Source organism: Ranitomeya variabilis, chromosome 6, assembly GCF_051348905.1.
Source record: "Ranitomeya variabilis isolate aRanVar5 chromosome 6, aRanVar5.hap1, whole genome shotgun sequence".
Lineage (NCBI taxonomy): Eukaryota > Metazoa > Chordata > Amphibia > Anura > Dendrobatidae > Ranitomeya > Ranitomeya variabilis.
In genome coordinates, this window is record NC_135237.1 from 248031038 (window position 1) to 248052566 (window position 21529).

General features: G+C 40.6%; 1 protein-coding gene across 6 annotated transcripts in view; it reads left to right on the forward strand.

The window, feature by feature from the left end:
- Positions 1-21529, forward strand: part of PTPN3 (protein tyrosine phosphatase non-receptor type 3) — a 530936-nt gene that overhangs the window by 390970 nt on the left and 118437 nt on the right. For all 6 annotated transcript variants that reach the window (XM_077269560.1, XM_077269564.1, XM_077269563.1 and 3 more), the window contains one exon: positions 19259-19432. In XM_077269560.1, coding sequence (XP_077125675.1) covers positions 19259-19432 — 174 coding nt within the window. The remainder of the gene's footprint in view (positions 1-19258; positions 19433-21529) is intronic.

A 21529-nucleotide genomic window follows, 5' to 3' on the forward strand; every position in this document is an offset into this window, starting at 1 on the left:
AGATGTCTTCTTAGCCTTTGCTGGTTTGAATTTATAGGGTGACCCCACATCATTTTTTTTCTGGGGTTCCATGTAAATTCACCAGGAAAGGCTAAGCAAACAGCTGTGAGCTGTTACAAATAGCCTGGGAACTTTATGGGGTATTGTCCGTTGTAGCAACCAAAATCCAATGTACATACTTGGAGACCAGGGTGGCAGAGAATATGTGCCTGCAAACCCAAATCAAAAATCAGCTCCAAACAGTATCAGATAACAGCAGGAGGACAAAAAGAGCAAACTGATTATATCTAAAAGATATCATATCATTTTATTATATCATAGAAAAGGTAAAATGTCACAACAATATATAGAACACCAAAAAACAATGCAGACTGTTATGAACCCCACCCACACCTATCCCCACCCCACATATACACTTCAGTACCTGGAAAAATAAATAAATAAATAAAGGTCCAAAGACCGTAACTCAGGGAAAAGATAGTGTGCCCAAACATGGACGTCAGGGAAGCAGCGTGCATGAACCAGATGATCGGGAATAAAGTTACACCCGTCTATCTAACATCTAAGGTGCAATAGTGCATGGCAAGAAATGCAGCGCTTACCAACAGATGAGTGGAAACAAGGAGGGGGTGGATGGAGGGTCTCGACGCACGTTTCGCGGCAGCTAGAGGCCGCTTTCTCAAGGGAGTGTGTCTCAGGTCCCTGCAGGACCTTCTAATAACCCCATGAACTTAGTCACATGGCCTGAAACAGCCAATCAGGATGGCTAGAGTCGGCACATGCGCACTGCGGCCGTCAGGTCCTGAACTGCAGATAGGGCGTCACGAGAAGTGCACACACACCAGGGGAGAGCCCACCAAGCGGTGCACACACCGTAAAGACGCCCACCCGCAGACAGGAAACAATAGGTCGCAGTGCAATGCGCACAGCCATGAGAGCATGTATGAGGACAATTAACTGGATGAAAAGAAAAAAAAAAAATTGCTGTGTAACAACATGGCTGCATATAACTATAACATCACAAAATATATACAAATTACAAAAGTTGAAATCATCCAAAGTCGCTGAGATGGCTGTAAATTTTCCCATATAATGAGATGAAGTCCGGGGTCATTTTCAGTCCCAAAGGGGGGCCCAGTAGGAGAAAATACGGGGGCGCAATAAATCAGCAGAGTCACAAACACTAAATAAAAAAATAAAATTAAAAAAGTTAAAAACACATCCACGGGGTTGATAAACATGGGGGCATGTGGGAACAGGAGTCTAGGAAACCAAATATCAGGAGGACTACAAAAAAGGGGCAAAGCTTAAATATTCATTGAGGCCTTTCGGTATCATGGTATCTAATTGGACGATCCACCTTGTCTCAATTTGGGCAAGAAGTTTTTTATTGTCACCCCCTCTTATACCAAGATGGAGGGCATCAATCCCCCTCACTTTCAAAATACTGGCGTCACAATTGTGATGTAACTTGAAATGACGAGGAATAGTATCCAATTCCGAAGTATCGGACACTTTGCCGCGCCAATGCCCCGCACATGTTCACGTACCCGTATTCTAAATTCTCTTGTGGTAAGGCCCACATATATTTTGGGGCACGAACAGGTGGCATAGTATATAACATTAGAAGTACCACAAGAGATACATTGTCTGATTTTAAATTCCCTTGACCCATCTGATGAGGCAAAGGTAGAACAGCATAGGACATTGGCGCAGGCAAGACAGTGCCCGCATGAAAAAGATCCAAACTGACCACTAGTGCAAAAGGGATTGCTGGGAGCCGGAACATAGTGGCTCCTAACCAGCAAGTCACGAAGATTTTTGGATTTTTTAGGGGTCATCAAAGGAAAGCTGCCCAGGGAGGCCCTCAGGGCGGGATCAACTCCCAAAACAGGCCAATGTTTGTTTAGAATGGCACACATGTTGTGCCATTCGTGATTGTAGGTAGAGATGAACCGAATAGGTCCATCCCTACCTACACTTTTGCATCTCTTCACTGGATGTAGCAAACTAGTACATGAGGTTTTCCTTGCACGATCATACCCAGTTTTGATACATCTACGGCTATAGCCTCGAGCTAGAAAGCGTTGTTTAAGGTCTGAGGCCTGTGCCTCAAATTTAGAGTCAGTAGAGCACATTCGCCGCATCCTAACGAACTGTCCGACCGGGAGGGCTCTCACAGTGGACGAATGATGAGCTGAAGACGCATGTAATAGAGAATTGACAGAGGTAGGCTTCCTGAATACGTCCGTCTGGATGCACCTGTCACTATTGACCTCAAGGCGGACGTCCAAGAAGTCAACCCTCCTATCATCAAAGACATATGTAAGTCGAATATTGAAGATATTGTCATTCAATATCCTCATAAAATCCTCGAGCTGGCAGGCCAACCCATCCTACAACATAATGATGTGATCAATATAGCGGTACCAGCACAGCACATGGGAGGCGGCCGGTGGGCCCCCGTCGCCAAATATGCATCTCTCCCAGGCACCCAGGAAGAGATTTGCATACGAGGGCGCACAGGCCTTCCCCATGGCTGTGCCCCGCTTCTGTAAATAGAAATTGTCTTTAAAGACAAAAAAGTTGTGGGATAGGACATAGCCCAGCAGCTCGAGGATTAAACCACATAGAGAGCCGTCCAGGTCGGAGGTCCCCAGGAAGAGACGAACAGCCTCCAGGCCCTGCGTATGGTCAATGCAAGTATACAGACTCTCGACGTCAATAGTGTCGAGGAGGGTACTATTATCCACAAGGATGCCATCAACCCGCTTCAGGGCATCCGTCATGTCGCGGATATAGGAGGGCAATGATTCCACAAGGGGATTCAGGTAAAAATCTATGAACTGACATGCAAAGTCACAAATGCCCCCTATTCCGGACACGATAGGACGCCCCGAGAGGTCGAGGGCATCCTTGTGGATTTTGGGTAACAAATAAAACGTGGGTACTTTTGGAGACCTAACCATTAACCCATCAAACACTCTTTTAGTGATGATGTTAGTCTCAAGGGCTTTAACCAAAATTGCCTGGAGTTCACGAGCATAGGAGGTCATAGGGATAAACGACAATTTGCAATATGTTGTAGAATCTCTTAACTGTCGAAAGGCCTCTTACTCATACTTCTCACAAGGCCAAACAACTATGTTCCCCCCTTGTCTGCTGGCTTGAAAACAACGTCCTTAAAAGATTGTAGTTCTGTAATAGCTTGACGCTGTTTGTCGCTTAGGTTGTCGCATCTGCGCCTTCACGAAAGTTTCTTAAAATCGTGACTAACCAATTTTGTAAAAATTTCAACATTTCAACTCAGACAAGGGGGGGAAACTAGTGGACCCAGGCATGATGGACGGGGGAAACCTACTTGCACATGGACTGTCTTGTTCCCCAAGAAGATCCTCCAGATCACGAAGGGTGTTCATTTCCACCTCACTCATGGTCTCTGATGTACTTTTTTGCTGTGAAGCTTTCTCAGGATCAATTTACGAGAAAAGAGGTGCAAATCCTTTAACGCTACAAAGTAATTGAAAGGATTAGTGGGAGAGAAGGTTAGGCCCTTACTTAAAACCTCTAATTGTTTCATAGTCAGTGAATGAGATGAAAGGTTCAATACCTGTAGGCCACCCTGAGGGCCAGCCTGGGGAGCCCTGCCCCCAGAGTTTTTGGTTTTGGTGAATTGTCTGGTAGCAATCCTTTGATTAGTTGGCTCAGTAGTCGAGATACCACCAGACTGTGTGCCCCGAGGCATTTTGTCGTCCTCATGAGTGGATCTATTTGAACGTGAGGTGGATCTAGACTGAGAATATGATACATTCCTAGAGCGAGAACGGGATCGTCCAAAAGAATTTCGCCATCTATACACGCGACACTGTTGTTTGTCTTGAATGTCTCTCTTAAATTTTTTTACTTTAGTAGACTGAATATCGTTCGCCCATTTTTGCAGTTCACGATCAACCTCATCATTGAAATTTTTGAGGGCCTCCGCTGTCATATTTTTTTGCAAGGTGACTTGCAGGCCATCAATTTCAGTTTCAATGGACATCAGTGATTCATGATTCATTTGTTTCAACAGGACCATAAATCCCTTGGAGCATGTATTTGTTAGCTCCTCCCATTGACTCTAGCCGTCCTGATTGGCCATTTCAGGCCATGTGACTAAGTTCATGGGGTTATTAGAAGGTCCTGCGGGGACCTGAGACACACTCCCTTGAGAAAGCGGCCTCTAGCTGCCGCGAAATGTGCGTCGGGACCCTCCATCCACCCCCCTCCTTGTTTCCACTCATCTGTTGGTAAGTGCTGCATTTCTTGCCATGCACTATTGCACCTTAGATGTTAAATAGATGGGTGTAACTTTATTCCCGATCATCTGGTTCATGCATGCTGCTTCCCTGACGTCCATGTTTGGACGCACTATCTTTTCCCTGAGTTACGGTCTTTAGACCTTTATTTATTTATTTTTCCAGGGACTGAAGTGTATATGTGGGGTGGGGATAGGTGTGGGTGGGGTTCATAACAGTCTGCATTGTTTTTTGGTGTTCTATATATTGTTGTGACTTTTCTATGATATAATAAAATGATATGATATCTTTTAGATATAATCAGTTTGCTCTTATTGTCCGTTGTACCAGATTATTAACATCAGCTCCCAGCTGTGGGCCTTCCCTCTGCTGGTTATGAAAATTGTGCTGGAGCACAATTAAAGTTAATTCTTTATTTTACATAGTAGTTGCACAACTGTTACTGAATACATTTCACATCATTTTCTCCTGGTCGCGCTGATCACAGCGACAATGATGAGAGCTGCCTACAGCTCGTGGTGCCAGGGAACAGCGCTAACTATACTGTTTTTCCAAGGCACCGGTACGTGAAACACGGACACATAGATGTCACATACGTACATACGGATGGCATGTGGACAAAGACCACAGATATCTTTATAACCAAAATGGCACATTTTTCAAGGCAAAATTTCATGAACATATCTGTATGGAATAGTCTCACAGTATTGGTTATCAATTGGATTTCAGGAACAGATTTTCTGCAATGTACTTCAAATCTTCCATTTATAAGTATGTGAAATCCTCTCTGGGTTCTTGCAGATTTGGTAGCCTAGATTGATAGTGGAATCATGGCAATGATGAACAGCAGGGATGATGAAGATTTCCAAAGAAATGAGCCCGAGTATAAGTTGGTATGCATGCATAGTATAAGAGCTTGTTCACACTGGCCATTTAACAGACAAAACCTAAGATGCAAACAAAATGAGTAAATATTGTGCTGTAAGTAAGTTTAAACAAAATGTGCATATACCCATAAGGCTATATGCTCATTTTGTTTATCTCCTACGGGTGACAAGTAGTCAGATTGGAAGATACCCTCCGGATGATGTCTAGTCCATAGTTTTAATTTCATCAGTGTTGTCTTCCAGTGTCATTGCCTTCATGTGCAAATATTTTTGCTGAATCCAGATGATTCTAAACATTTGATGATTGAGCCGTGAGCCATTGCATCAAATGCCTTATTGTAGTCCATCCAGACCGTGAGCAGTTATTATTATTTGTTCAAAGAACCCCTTTAATTAATTACGGTAACTACTGTAAATCGTTCCTATATATTCTGCCTGGGTAAATCTTTCTAATGCCTCCTCATTCTGTAAGATTGTTGATTTAGTTGATCAGTTCTTAGTCAGTAGAAAAGCTGTTGTTCTACTTGGTTAATCACGTCTTTCCCTTACAAGACCACAACAAGCTTTTTAATTACTGAAGACTGTAGCATTGATGTACAGAGTGATACATAGTGACTGCTGATTAACTTGTAGCCATGAGAATCCTAAAATTATCTGTCCATTTATGACTTCATTTAATTATCATTGGGCCATTAAATACCACAAAACACCACATGTCTACTAAAGACTTTACAATGGGTATTTGCCTTTTAATCACTTATTTAAAATTGATGATAAAAGGAACTGAAGAAAAATACATATTACATTTCTTTGCACATCAAACCATTATGATGTGTACAAATCCCAAAAATGTTTGTTTTTCTTTCAAAGATTTTGTGTGTTGTATATCCTTTGTTCCTTTTTATTCATTCTATGTAAATATTCAAGAACAAGAGGAAAGAATATGAGGGGGTACACCAACATAACAAGGATTACTTAATTAAAACTTTTTTTATTCAAGATAACATCTTGAAAACATTAATCCTTTTCAAGATCATAGGTGTAATACCAAGATCCATCCCCTATGATGACTTTTGACAAAGAAATCAGGGTCACCCCCCTACCTCGCACGGCCTTGCCCCCTGCGACATATTCTTGTGAAGGAAAACCTAAAGGGAAAGCGTTTTCAGGACGTTGAAGAGGTTAAGAAAAAATAGCTGAAGGCACTTAACAGCATTAGTTCAGAAAAATATAAAAAAAAATTTTGAACAGTGAAAAAACATTGGGACAATTGCATATCATCTAATGGACAGTGTTTTGAAGGTGATTAATGTTCTCAAGACGTTATCTTGAAAAAAACAGTGCAAATAAGTAATTCTCTTTTTTTGGGCACCCCTTCATATATTAACCACTTAAAAAGGTGTATTCCCATCTCCAAGGTCCTTTCCAAATATATAGTAGGTGTAATAATAATAATATTAGCAAGTACCTCCAATTAGAAATGTAGTATAGTTTTTCTGATTCACGAAGTCTCTTTCCTCATGTGCAGGCTTGGTGGACCATAGGTATCCATGGTTATGACCACTAGAAACTGGCTGTCTCTATATGAGTGGTCATAACGATGGATACTTAAGGTCCTGCACATGAAGTAAGCTGCATAGTAAATTAGAAACACTGTATTACATTTCTATTTGGAGGTATTTCCTAATATCATTATTATTACACATGCTACATACTACATGGTAGTCTTTGTGGTAATTTCCTGATGAAGGGGTCAGATAGACCTTGAACCGCGTTGAATAAACCACCAGAGTTTTTCATTAGCTTCGAATCTGTATTATTGTGGCAGAGCGGACTTAATCCACAAACTATCCTGTACAACGTCTCTGAGAAGGTCACGTGGGTGGCCCGTGGATCTGCAGCAGCCGATACGCACACACTTTTGCTTTACACCATCAGGTGAGCAGCTCCCTGTTTAAAAACACTTAATCTGAGGATAAGACTCTATATGCGGTTTTTGTCTCCCTAATTTACTAGTAAAGGTACCGTCACATTAAGCGACGCTGCAGCGATAGCGACAACGATGCTGATCGCTGCAGCGTCGCTGTTTGATCGCTGGAGAGCTGTCACACAGACCGCTCTCCAGCGACCAACGATGCCGAGGTCCCCGGGTAACCAGGGTAAACATCGGGTTGCTAAGCGCAGGGCCGTGCTTAGTAACCCGATGTGTACCCTGGTTACCAGCGTAAAAGTAAAAAAAACAAACAGTACATACTCACCTGCGCGTCCCCCAGCTTCTGCTTCCTGACACTGACTGAGCTCCGGCCCTAGCAGCACAGCGGTGACGTCACCGCTGTGCTTTCACTTTCACTTCAGGGCCGGAGCTCAGTCAGTGTCAGGAAGCAGAGGCTGGGGGACGCGCAGGTGAGTATGTACTGTTTGTTTTTTTTACTTTTACGCTGGTAACCAGGGTAAACATCGGGTTACTAAGCGCGGCCCTGCGCTTAGTAACCCGATGTTTACCCTGGTTACCAGTGTAAAACATCGCTGGTATCGTTGCTTTTGGTGTCAAACACAACGATACACAGCGATCGGACGACCAAATAAAGTTCTGGACTTTATTCAGCGACCAGCGACATCACAGCAGGATCCTGATCGCTGCTGCGTGTCAAACTAAACGATATCGCTAGCGAGGACGCTGCAACGTCACGGATCGCTAGCGATATCGTTTAGTGTGACGGTACCTTAAGTGCTACATACTGGGATAGGATCTTGGATATAGGAATACCCATTTTAACTTCTTTACCCCCGAGAGTGGTTTGCACATTAATGACCAGGCCAATTTTTTACAATTCTGACCACTGTCATTTTATGAGGTAATTACTCTTAAACGTTTCAACAATCCTGTTGATTCTGAGATTGTTTTTTTTTGTGACATATTGTACTTCATGATGGTGGTAAAATTTCTAAGGTATGACTTGCGTTTAATTGTGAAAAAAACAGAAGTATGGCAATTTTCCTAGTTTCAATTTTCATGCCCTTAAGGCTGCTGTCACACTAGCAGTATTTGATCAGTATTTTACATCATGATTTGTAAGCAAAAACCAGGAGTGGGTGATAAATGCAGAAGTGGTGCATATGTTTCTATTATACTTTTCCTCTAATTGTTCCACTCCTGGTTTTGGCTTACAGATACTGATGTAAAATACTGACCAAATACTGCTAGTGTGACGGCAGCCTAAATAGCAGAGATATATCACACAAAATAGATAATAAATAACATATCCCACATGTCTACTTTATATCAACACAATTTTGGAACCAATATTTTTTTTTCGTTAGGAAGTTATAAGGGTTAAAATTTGACCAGCAATTTTATTTTTCCTTTTTCCAACAGAATTTGCAAACACATCACATTTGAGGGGTCTATATGATAGAAGCAACCCAAAAGTGACACCATTATAAAAACTGCACCCCTCAAGGTGCTCAAAACCACATTCAAGAAGTTTATTAACCCTTCAGGTACCTTGACAGGAATTTTTGGAATGTGGAAAAAAATGAACATTTAACTTTTTTTCAGAATTAATTTATTTCAGATCCATTTTTTTATTTTGACAAGGGTAACAGGAAAAAATGTACCCCAAAATTTGTTGTGAAATTTCTTCTGCGCATGCCAATATCCCATATGAGGGAGAAAACCACTGGGCGCTCTGCAGAGCTCGGAAGTGAATGAGCACCATTTCACTTTTTGAATTCAAAATTTTCTGTAACAATTGCCGGACGCCATGTTGCGTTTAGAGAGCCACTGATGTGCCTAAACAGTGAAAATCCCCCACAAGTGACACCATTTTGGAAACTAAACCCCTCAGGGAACTGATCTAGATATGTGGTGAGCACATTGAACCCCCAGGTGCTTTACAGAAATTTATAATGTTGAGCTGTAAAAATTAAAAATAAAAATGTTCTCCACAAATATATTTTTAGCCCAAAAATTGCATTTTTATAGGGGTAACAGGAGAAATTGCACCATACAATTTGTTGTGCAATTTCTCTTGAGTATGCCGATACCCAATATGAGAGAGAATACTACTGTTTTGGGCGCAAAGCAGGGCTCGGAAGGGAAGGAGTATCTTTTAACTTTTTGAATGTAAAATTTCCTGGAATCATTAGCTGATGTCGTGTCCCATTTGGAGATCCCCCCACAAGTGACGCCATTTTGGAAACTAGACCCTTCAAGGAACGTATTTTGATGCGTGGTGAGCACCTTGAACCCCCAAGTGCTTCACAGAAGTTTATAATGTTGAGCCGTGAAAATAATAAAATCACGTTTTCCTCACGAAAATGTTATTTCAGCCCCAAGTTTTGTATTTTTATAGCAGCAAACACTGCATCATACAATTTGTAGTGCAAATTCTCGTGAATATGCCGATACCACATATAAGGGAGAAAACTACTCTTTGGGCGCACAGCAGGGCTCGAAAGTGAAGGACCGTAATTGAAATTTGGAATGTAAAATTTCCTGGGATCATGTGCCTTAACAGTGGAAACACCCCCCCCCCACACACACACACACACACACAAGACCCCTCAAGGAATATATTTAGATGCACGGTAAGCACCTTGAACTCCCAGTTGCTTCACAGAAGTTTATAACGTTGAGCCATGAAAATGATAAAATCACATTTTCCTCACAAACATGCTTTAGCCCCAAGATTAATTTTTCTAAGTGCTAATAGAATTTTTTTTTTACAACAAACTGAGGTCCATTTTTTCTTGAGTGCGCCAATATCCTACATGTAATCGGGAAATATTTTCAGGCACAGTGCAAAGCTCAGAACGCAAGGAGCGCCAGATTTTGCTGTTATGGTTTGCAAGTGCCATGACTAACTGGGAGAGCCCATGAGGTGCCAGAACAGTAGAAACCCCCCCCTCATAAGTGACCACATTTTACAAACTACACCTTTTAATGAATTCATCTTGGGGTGCTCTGATCATATTGACACCACAGGTGTGTCAAAGAACTTTATATCATTGAGCAGTAAAGAAAAAATAACTACATTTTTACCATCAAATTGTGGTTTTAGCCCCAGATTTTACGTTTTCACACAAAAAGTGGGTAAAAATGGCACCTTAATTTGTCCCACAATTTCTGCTGAATGTTGGAATACCCCATATGTGGCTTCACAGTACTATTTAGCCATATGGAAAGACTCGGGAGGAACCGAGCTCTATTTGCCTCCTGGATTGCAGATTTTCCTGTAAGAGTTTGTGGACTTCCCCCCTCAAGTGACCCAAGTTTGAAAATTTTACCCATTTGGGAATTTATTTACAGGTGTAATGCCAATTTTGACTCCATTTGTATTTTTTCTGAAACAAGCAGCAATGAATGTTGCCAAACTAAAATTGTAAACTGCCATTGTAGTGATCAGTAAGCTATAGTGACCAGTACGCTGCAGTCACCAGTACGTTATGCCCAGCCCGTGCTTATGGAGACATGCACCCGTAAGTTAGGTGGGCTCTTATAGCTTCAGACATGCCAAACATGTGGATGCTATATGTGGTTTATGTACACTGTAAGGCAGAGGTGTCAAACTGCATTCCTCGAGGGCCGCCAACAGGTCATGTTTTCAGGATTTCCTTAGCATTCCACAAGGTGCTGGAATCATTCTGTGCAGGTGATTAAATTATCACCTGTGCAACACAAGGAAATCCTGAAAACATGACCTGTTGGCGGCCCTCGAGGAATGCAGTTTGACACCTCTGCTGTAGGGCTTAGAAGGGAGGAGGCATTTGGATTTGGGAGCACAGAATTTGAAGAATTTCTTTTGAAGGGTTAAGGAGCCATTTCACTTTTCCAGAGCCTTTGTACTACTAGTATCGTGGAAGCCCCCTATATTTCCATTAACAGATGACAGACCTGAGTGAGGGCTTGCTTTTTTGTGGATTGAGTTGAAGCTTTTATTGGGAACATATTACATAATGTTTGGGATCACATTTATTTGGAACTCTACGCTGATCACTTTCTTTGGGGTTTCCATCTAAATCTGAGTGACATGATTCAGATGAATCCCTGAGTGATCCATTCACTATAATGAAGCAGCAGAGTTACTCTGGACTCCATTTGGCTTCTGTTCAAGGGTGTCCTTTCTTTTCAGAAGTGCACAAAACTGACCGACAGCACTTTTATGCAATCCTAAAAAGACGGACACTGCCAGATCACAGGTCAGATAGCGTTCACAGTGCCTTCATCTGCCTCATTATAGGGAATCTTCTGCCAGAGGTTCCATCTGAATCACATATTTCAGAGATTTACACGGAAACCCCGGTGTAAGCGCTTAATGCAGATCGCAGGATAAATGTGCGGCAAGCCTTACTGCGATCTTTGGGAGGCAGAATGAAAAAATCAACAGCAGGTAAAGAATTGGTTTTATTAATCTTTTCACACCGTTCCTCGTGCTGTATAAGTGATTAGGTGACTGTATTCTTCGGGTCAGTGCGATTACAGCGATACCAGATTTATATTGGGTTTTTACAGTGGGTACGGAAAGTATTCAGACCCCTTTTACATTTTTTACTCTGTTTCATTGCAACCATTTGGTAAATTCAAAAAAGTTCATTCTTTTTCACATTAATGTACACTCTCCACCCCATCTTGACTGAAAAAAAACAAATGCAGAAATGTTAGCAAATTTAATAAAAAAGAAATACTGAAATATCACATGGTCACAAGGAACTGGCCAAGGAGCTCAGAGACAGAATTGTGGCAAGGCACAGATCTTGCCAAGGTTACAACAGAATTTCTGCAGTACTCAAGGTTCCTAAGAGCACAGTGGCCTCCATAATCCTTAAATGGAAGAAGTTTGGGACCACCAGAAGTCTTCCTAGACCTGGCCGTCCAGCCAAACTAAGCAGTCGTGGGAGAAGAACCTTGGTAAGCAAGGTAAGGAAGAACCCCAAGATCACTGTGGCTGAGCTCCAGAGATGCAGTAGGGATATGGGAGAAAGTTCCACAAAGTTAACTATCACTGCAGCGCTCTACCAGTTGGGCTTTTATGGCAGAGTTGCCCAACGGATGTCTCTCCTCAGTGCAAGATATATGAAAGCCTGCATAGAGTTTGCTAAAAAGCATATGAAGGACTCCCAGACTATTGAGAAATAAGATTCTCTGGTCTGATGAGATGAAGATAGACCTTTTTGGTGATAATTCTAAGCAGTATGTGTGGAGAAAACCAGGCACTGCTCATCACCTGCCCAATACAATCCCAATAGTGAAACATGGTGACAGCATCATGCTATGGGGGTGTTTTTCAGCTGCAGGGACAGGACGACTAATTGTTATTGAAGCAAACATGAAAACGGCAAAGTACAGACATATCCTGGATGAAAACCTCTTCCAGAGTCCTCTGGACATCAGACTTGACCGAAGGTTCACCTTCCAACAAGACAATGACTCTAAGCACACAGCTAAAATAACAAAGGTGTGGCTTCAGAACAACTCTGTGACCATTCTTGACTGGCCCAGTCAGAGCCCTGACCTAAACTCAATTGAGCATCTCTGGAGAGACCTGAAAATGGCTGTCCACCAACGTTCACCATCCAACCTGACGGAACTGGAGAGGGATCTGCAAGGAAGAATGGCAGAGGTTCCCCAAATCCAGGTGTGAAAAAGTTGTTGCATCATTCCCAAGAAGACTCATGGTTATACTAGCTCAAAAGGGTGCTTCTACTCAATACTGAGCAAATGGTCTGAATACTTATGACCATGTGATATTTGTTTTTCTTATTTAATAGATTTGCAAAAATTACTACATTTCTGTTTTTTTTCAGTGAAGATGGGGTGCAGAGTGTACATTAATGAGAAAAAAAATGAACTTTTTTGAGTTTACCAAATGGCTGAAATGAAACAGAGTGAAAAATTGAATGGGGTATGAATACTTTCCGTACCCACTGTATGTTTGGCTGCTGTCACACATTAAAAGACGCTTTCTATTGCAAAAAATTGTTTTTGCATCACCATATTTTGAGACCTATAATTTTTCCATATTTTGGCCCAGATAGTCATGTGAGGGCTTGTTTTTTGCTGGACAAGGTGACATTTTTATTGGTAAAGATTTTGGGCACATGACATTTTTGATCGGTTTCTATTCCTATTTGTGGGAGGCAGAATGAACAAAAACGAGCAATTCAGGATTTTTTTTTGGGGGGGATTATGTCGTTCCGTGTGTGATAAAAATTGATAAGGCAGTCTTTGGGTCAGTGCGATTACAGCGATACCTTAATTATATTTTTTTACGTTTTGGCACTTTTACACAATAAAAACTATTTTATAGAAAAAAAATAATTATTTTGGGATCGCTTTATTCCGAGAGCTATATCTTTTTTTATTTTTCAGCTGATGGAGCTGTGTGATGGCTTGTACTTTGCTGGGCAAGATAACTTTTTCGGTGGTGCCATGTTTATATCCATCTTTTTAATCATGTTTTGTACCACTTTTTGTTCGGTGGTATGATGATAAAGCGTTGTTTGCCTTGTTTTTTATATTTTTTTTATGGTGTTCGCTATAGGGGTTAACTAGTAGCAGTTTTATAGACAGACCGTTGTATAGGTCGAATCATTGTGGACACAGCGATACCTAATATGTGTACTTTTGTGGTTTGTTTGTTTTTTTCTTACAAATATTTATTTATGGATACAATATGTTTTGATTTTTTTTGTTATTTTTAAAATATTTTTTTTTTTTTTAAAAGTTTACATTTTTTTTTTAACCCTCTAACCCTAAAGGGTGGTTTGCACGTTAATGACCGGGCCAATTTTTACAATTCTGACAACTGTCCCTTTATAAGGTTATAACTCTGGAACGCTTCAACGTATCCTGATGATTCTGACATTTTCTCATGACATATTGTACTTCAGGATAGTGATAAAACTTCTTTGATAATACCTGCGTTTATTTTTGAAAAAAAATTGAAATTTTGAAAATTTCACAATTTTCCAACTTTGATTTTTTTTTATGCGCTTAAATCACAGAGATATGTCACACAAAATACTTAACAAGTAACATTTCCCACATGTCTACTTTACATCATACAATTTTGGAACCAAAGTTTTTTTTTTTCGTTAGGGAGGGTAAAAGTTGACCAGCAATTTCTCATTTTTACAACACCATTTTTTTGGGGGGACCACATCACATTTGAATTCACTTTGAGGGGTCTATATGATAGAAAATACCCAAGTTTGACACCATTCTAAAAACTGCACCCCTCAAGGTGCTCAAAACCACATTCAAGAAGTTTATTAACCTTTCAGGTGTTTCACAGGAATTTTTGGAATGTTTTAAAAAAAATGAGCATTTAACTTTTTTTCACCAAAAATTTATTTCAACTCCAATTTGTTTTATTTTACCAAGGGTAACAGGAGAAATTGGACCCCAAATGTTGTTGTGCAATTTGTCCTGAGTATGCTGATACCCCATATGTGGGGGGGAACCACCATGTGGGCGCATGGCAGAGCTTGGAAGGAAAAGTGCACCGTTTGGAATCTAGACTAAGATGGGATGGTCTGCAGGCATCACATTGAGTTTGCAGAGCCCCTGCGGCTGTGTGTGGCTGTGGTGAGTGCGGGTGGCTGTGGTGAGTGCGGACGGCTTTGCGTGGTTGTGCTGGGCGCCGAGTGCTGGGGGCCTGAGCAGGCGGGGACACCGGCGCGCTCTGGCTGTGACTGTTCAGTCAGAGGGCGGCGTGCATTAAGCGCGTCATCGCGCCCTCTGAACTGAACGTCACAGGCAGAGGATGTGGAGGATGGAGCAGCACGCATCGGTGGAACGGGGGACAGGTGAATATAGCATACTCACCCTCCTGGCTCGCCCCTGCTTTTCCGTTGGAGAGCGCGGTGTGCGTTCAGTGCTTACGCATACTGCGATCTCCTGAGAGCGTCACTCTGTGGGGTCCAGACTGCGCCGGCGCTTGCGCAGTCTATAAAGGCTTCGGACAGAGTGACGCTCCCAGCGTTATATTATAGATTTTTTTACTTTGTCCCATGGGGGGGACATGACTTTGCAAAGCACTGTGTCAGGGCAGTGATCTGACAGGTAGTGCAGGAGGCTTGCAAGCCACCTCCCTGCAGGACCCGGAAGGAGCCCCGCGGCCATTTTGGGTCCGGGGCCTGCAAGGAGGAGATGCTCGGAACAATGCGATCACATCGCGTTGTTCCGAGGGTCTCAGGGAAGCACGCAGGGAGCCCCCTCCCTGCACGATGCTTCCCTATGCTGCCGGAACGCTGCGATCATGTTTGTTAATGTGCCAGGAGTGGTCCTGGCACATAGTGCCGGATGTCAGGTGTAATAATCAGCTGACACCCGGCGGCGATCGGCCCCATGTTAAAGTGCCGGGAGCGGTGCGTGACAGAATCAGCTGACACCCGGCAGCGATCACTCGTACACAGCCTGTGTGCATGGGCAATCGCACAGATGTAATAATCCATCCCTGGTCAAATAGACAGATTAATATGTCTGATGTCATAATGAAATATGTCTTGTTAAATTTTTAAGCAAAAAATGTCAAGTTTATTGTATATAAAAAAACAATAAAAAATGTTTAATTTTTATATATATATATATATATATATATATATATATATATATATATATATATATATATATATATATAATACGGTGTGTGTATGTATGTAACGTTCAATTTTCAGGATATGGATCTGTCTAAAAGCTTGCTTTTTCCGCCTAGAGCCAATGTTTTTATTGATATAATTTTGGGAAAAATAACAATGTATTAATCCTCTCATACTACCCTCTTTTGCGTTGTTGCGTCAACCGAAAAATTGCAGTTTTGGCGTTTTGATTTATTTTTCTTCTTTCATCTTTTGGATTAATTTATTTTAGATTTTTAGAACAGACTTTTTCAAATGCAATGATATCAAATATGTGTATTTTTAACATTTTTATTTCCTAATTTTTAATTGGGAATTGGGGAGGTGATTTGAACTTTTATATTTTTTAGCTCTTTAAAATCTCTTTTACTTTTTACTACATTTGTTAGTCCCTTTAGGTGACTTGAACCTGCGATCATCTGATTGCTTGTACTATACACAGCATTACCATTGTATTGCTATGTACACTCATGGTCAAAAGTATTGACACCCCTGCAATTCTGTCAGATAATACTCAGTTTCTTCCTGAAAATGATTGCAAACACAAATTCTTCTGTATTATCTTCATTTAATTTGTCTTAAATGAAAAAAAACACAAAAGAGAATTAAGCAAAAAGCAAAACATTGATCATTTCACACAAAACTCCAAAAATGGGCCAGACAAAAGTATTGGCACCCTCAGCCTAATACTTGGTTGCACAACCTTTAGCCAAAATAACTGCGACCAACCACTTCTGGTAACCTTCAATGAGATTCTTACAATGCCCTGCTGGAAGTTTAGACCATACTTCTTTGGCAAACTGCTCCAGGTCCCTGATATTTGAAGGGTGCTTTCTCCAAACTGCCATTTTTAGATCTCTCCACAGGTTTTCTATGGGATTCAGGTCTGGACTCATTGCTGGCCACCTTAGAAGTCTCCAGTGCTTTCTCTCCAACCATTTTCTAGTGTTTTTTGAAGTGTCTTTTGGGTCATTGTCCTGCTGGAAGACCCATGACCTCTGAGGGAGACCCAGATTTCTCACACTGGGCCCTACATTATGCTGCAAAATTTGTTGGTAGTTTTCAGACTTCATAATGCCATGCACACGGTCAAGCAGTCCAGTGCCAGAGGCAGCAAAGCAACCCCAAAACATCAGGGAACCTCTGCCATGTTTGACTGTAGGGACCGTGTTCTTTTCTTTGAATGCCTCTTTTTTTCTCCTGTAAACTCTATGTTGATGCCTTTGCCCAAAAAGCTCTACTTTTGTCTCATCTGACCAGAGAACGTTCTTCCAAAACGTTTTAGGCTTTTTCAGGTAAGTTTTGGCAAACTCCAGCCTGGCTTTTTATGTCTCGGGGTAAGAAGTGGGGTCTTCCTGGGTCTCCTACCATACAATCCCTTTTCATTCAAATGCCGACGGATAGTACGGGTTGACACTGTTATACCCTCGGACTGCAGGGCAGCTTGAACTTGTTTGGATGTTAGTCGAGGTTCTTTATCCAACATCCGCACAATGTTGCGTTGAAATCTCTTGTCAATTTTTCTTTTCCGTCCACATCTAGGGAGGTTAGCCACAGTGCCATTGGCTTTAAACTTCTTGATGACACTGCGCACAGTAGACACAGGAACATTCAGGTCTTTGGAGATGGACTTGTAGCCTTGAGATTGCTCATGCTTCCTCACAATTTGGTTTCTCAAGTCCTCAGACAGTTCTTTGGTCTTCTTTCTTTTCTCCCTGCTCAATGTTTTACACACAAGGACACAGGACAGAGGTTGAGTCAACTTTAATCCATGTCAACTGGCTGCAAGTGTGATTTAGTTATTGCCAACACTTGTTAGGTGCCACAGGTAAGTTACAGGTGCTGTTAATTACGCAAATTAGAGAAGCATCACATGATTTTTCAAACGGTGCCAATACTTTTGTCCACCCCCTTTTTTATGTTTGGTGTGGAATTATCTCTAATTTGCCTTTAGGGCAATTCTTTTTGTGTTTTTTTCATTTAAGACAAATAAAATGAAGATAATACCAAAGAATTTGTGTTTGCAATCATTTTCAGGAAGAAACGGAGTATTATCTGACAGAATTGCAGGGGTGTCAATACTTTTGGCCATAACTGTATACTAAAAAATAATGGTCTCCTATGAACACCAGCCACGAGCTGGTTTTCACAAGAGTACCATCATGACAGGCACAAAGTTCATCAGTAGACCCATAGCCATCATGGCAACCCATCAGCGATCACGTCATTTATGCGTCATGGTCACATCGAACTGTACTCCCCCCGCTGGCGCTCTGTAAATGCTGCCTTCAAAGAGTGACAGGAGAATTAGACAGGTGCGTGGAGCTTCACCCGCAGCAGTTACAGGCATATGCAGTTTGAAAGCAGTGCAGGTTTTATATTCATTCATTACTTGCTTCAATATAAAAGATAAGCCTGTCTATTTACTGCGTCTAAAGTACATGTAGATTTCCTGAAATAACACGGTAAAAAGAAGAGAAAATTTTAATGCCGGGTGCCCATGATCCAGAAGTCACAGCTCTTTGGATGCAGCGTACGTTCCCTGTTTGCTAAGCGCTGCCGTCTATCAACCATGCTGATTCACCGCGTTCGATACATTCTATTAGTGTAATTTCTCTTGCGGAGACCCTAAGGTCTGATTTGCATTTTTTCAGTCATAATAACTGCAATGAAAAGCAATCAAAATGTATCTACCCCATAATGATATCAATGAGAATGCAAGCTTACCATGTAAGCCTTCGCTCGGCTCCAGCATCATAAAAAATGAAAACATTACAGGTCTTGGAGAATTATGACGCCCTGAAAATTTTTTGTTGTACGAATTCCGACTTTACTTGTTTTCATAATTTAATCAAAAAAAATTGTAGAAGTTTTGTATCTCTGTAATTGTACAGAGGTGGAAAATCACTCTGTCAGGTTATTTTATTTTTTTCTTGGTTTCCAGTACACTGACTGGTACCTGGGCAAATTAAACAGAAAATGGCAATAAGATATATTGGCCCTGTTACAGCAAAGTTGATAGGTAGTCAACAGTGAAGAAAATATTACTGGTAAATGTTACCCAAGTTAGGCCATATTCAGATATTTTACAGAGAAAACCTGCAACCAACAAGTGAAATGTTTTTTTTATTCTCTAAAGTTTGTTTTCTTTTGTTTGGTCTATGGTGGCAACATTTTCTGCTTTACATTTCAGACTGCGCCATCATTGTCCCCTTTTCAGTATGTCTGATAATCTGTGTGGCCTTCACGGCAAGTTTAGGATTTTTGTATTTGTAATCACTAATTCAGTGTTATTCATTATCATAATTGACAGTAATGGCAGCATAACCCTTATGTTGACATTTCTTATTGATTGCTTCCAATGTCTAAACACTGGCTAATTCTTTTTAAATATGAATGATGCCTAATTGATTTTCTTGTGGTGGCTTTCCACAGGAGGAGCCCTAGATTACGGCATGTCATTAGGAAGCCACAGCATTCATCTGCTGACAATCTAATAAATGAAATGACCTATGTGACAGAGACAGAAGATGTGTTCTACACTTACAAAGGCTCTCCAACTTCAAAAGAAAGTGATTGTGAATTTTTTCAGAACCAGAGCCCGCAGAGGTAAGGGAAGTTTGTGTTTTATGCCTTTCAGTCATTTCCAACTGTAGAAACTTTTTGATGTAAATGAAAAAACCCTCTGTACATAAATATATGTGGATCACCCTTGATAAATTGTGGTACTGTAAAGTCGTGAGTACTGGGTGAGCACCTAAACCAACATTTCATGTTTTCAGATACCTTGTACTTTCATTTTCCTTTGTTGTGATGCATTTATAAGGCACTAGAAGGCGCTATGACATTGTACAGTGTATTTACAAATCCTTATGACAAGTTCTTATTCTGGCCCGACAGCTTATTTTAGTTACACTCTCTACATAGGGAATTTGAATTTAGGTTGTAGGATTGCTGTGGTAACCCAAATTACTTACCCCAGTTTTTGTCTGTCCCTTAGACTTGCTCAGTATTAATATATTTCTAATTTGAAGGAAGGCTCACCCAGCTAATTCCGGCATATTATTACATCTAATGATCTACATCACACCTTCTCAAACACAGGAACCCTATATAATGATAAAAAGATGACAAAGAAAGCAAAAACGTTGTATTTCTCAAGTATATTTGTAAAGCTGATACTTCTTACTTTTGTAACAATATTTAGCCCCTCAATCATTAATAATCTATACATGATCCAACATTAGTAAAACAAAAAAAAACATATTTGTTACATTGAAAGACTCTTAGTTCCAATATTCTAGAAAAGAATTGCATTTTTCAGAAGTATATTAGGCTCATTGGTGTATAAAGTACCAGGACCATAAAAACTTGGAGGCATGAAAAAATGGTATACATTAGAGTTGATGGAATCTCTTTGAATACTCCAGGTTGGGCAATTTTTTCCCGCATTATCGATTTACGGCAAATAACCGGCTAGGCAACATCCCGGGAGAGGCAGACATACTACAGTATGGTTTTTACTCATTTTTTGTTACACTTCATTATTATATTCCCATTTATTCATACCTTTTTGCAGCAAATACACAAAATATGGATTTGTAAGATACATTTTTCTCTATTTTTATAAGCCATAATGTTCTTTACATACAGTTGTTGTATTTTTTATATCAAATATATTATTTAAGCCTGCTTCCATTATTGATGCTGCCTCTCATCTGCCATTAATTCATTTTTTTAAATATCTTGTTCATGTAATAAAGATTTAAACTTTTTTTGGTACTTTTGCTTAATATTTTCTGAACGCCCTTTAGCTATGAATCTGATATATGCTCCCCACTAATACGCTTGCTTGCAGCAGTGCAGGCCAATAGTGGCCTGTTTTTGTAGTACAATTGCCCTTACAGCTGGTGGAAGTTGTGTTGGTGCTTCTGTTGCTACCACAAATGGTTTTCTTTCCTTTTACCTTACCTCATCCTTTGCCATTGACACTTTATCTTTTACCATACAATTTGTACAATACTATAATTTAATTTTGACAATTTTTTCAACACCAATTACATACACCTTTCCAAAAAGGACATAATAAGAAATGCTAGGCAGGTACGCCTACATAAAGCAGTGTGTCCCATGCTGTGATAAAGGTGTTTGGTTTTTAGATTGGACTAGTAAACAGGTGTGTAAAAAACAGAGTTGCACAGTTAAATGTCTACTTTTTTTTAAACAAAACTCAACTTTATTGCTGAGCTGTGAGCTCTGTATTCACTGCCCAGGTTTTTATACATACTACAGTAGTCCTTACTGATTGATTACACTATACTTTATGTAATAACTGCAAGGTATTATAGGGAATCTTGCATGGTTGTGTCTGAGGTCATGTCAGCCTTTTGATGCACTTTTGCAATGTGCACAAAGATGGTGGGCATTTTTTGCGATTCACACAAATCAAAGTTCAGATTGTTAAAACTTGCTATGACCTGGGATTTTCATAAAATTTAATTCTAATTTGATTTGCATCAAATTGATCATCTCCCAGCAAACATTGTACCCATGTAATATAATACAAAATTTTGAAGCAGCAACTCCTTTAACTTTACTTGTTATTGGTCAAATGTGCATGATTGTTCCTTTGTCACGGGGAGACTAGGTGGGCAAGAGCTAATAACCCAGGCCCCTGCAATTTCCCTCAGACTAGGGAAATCCTGA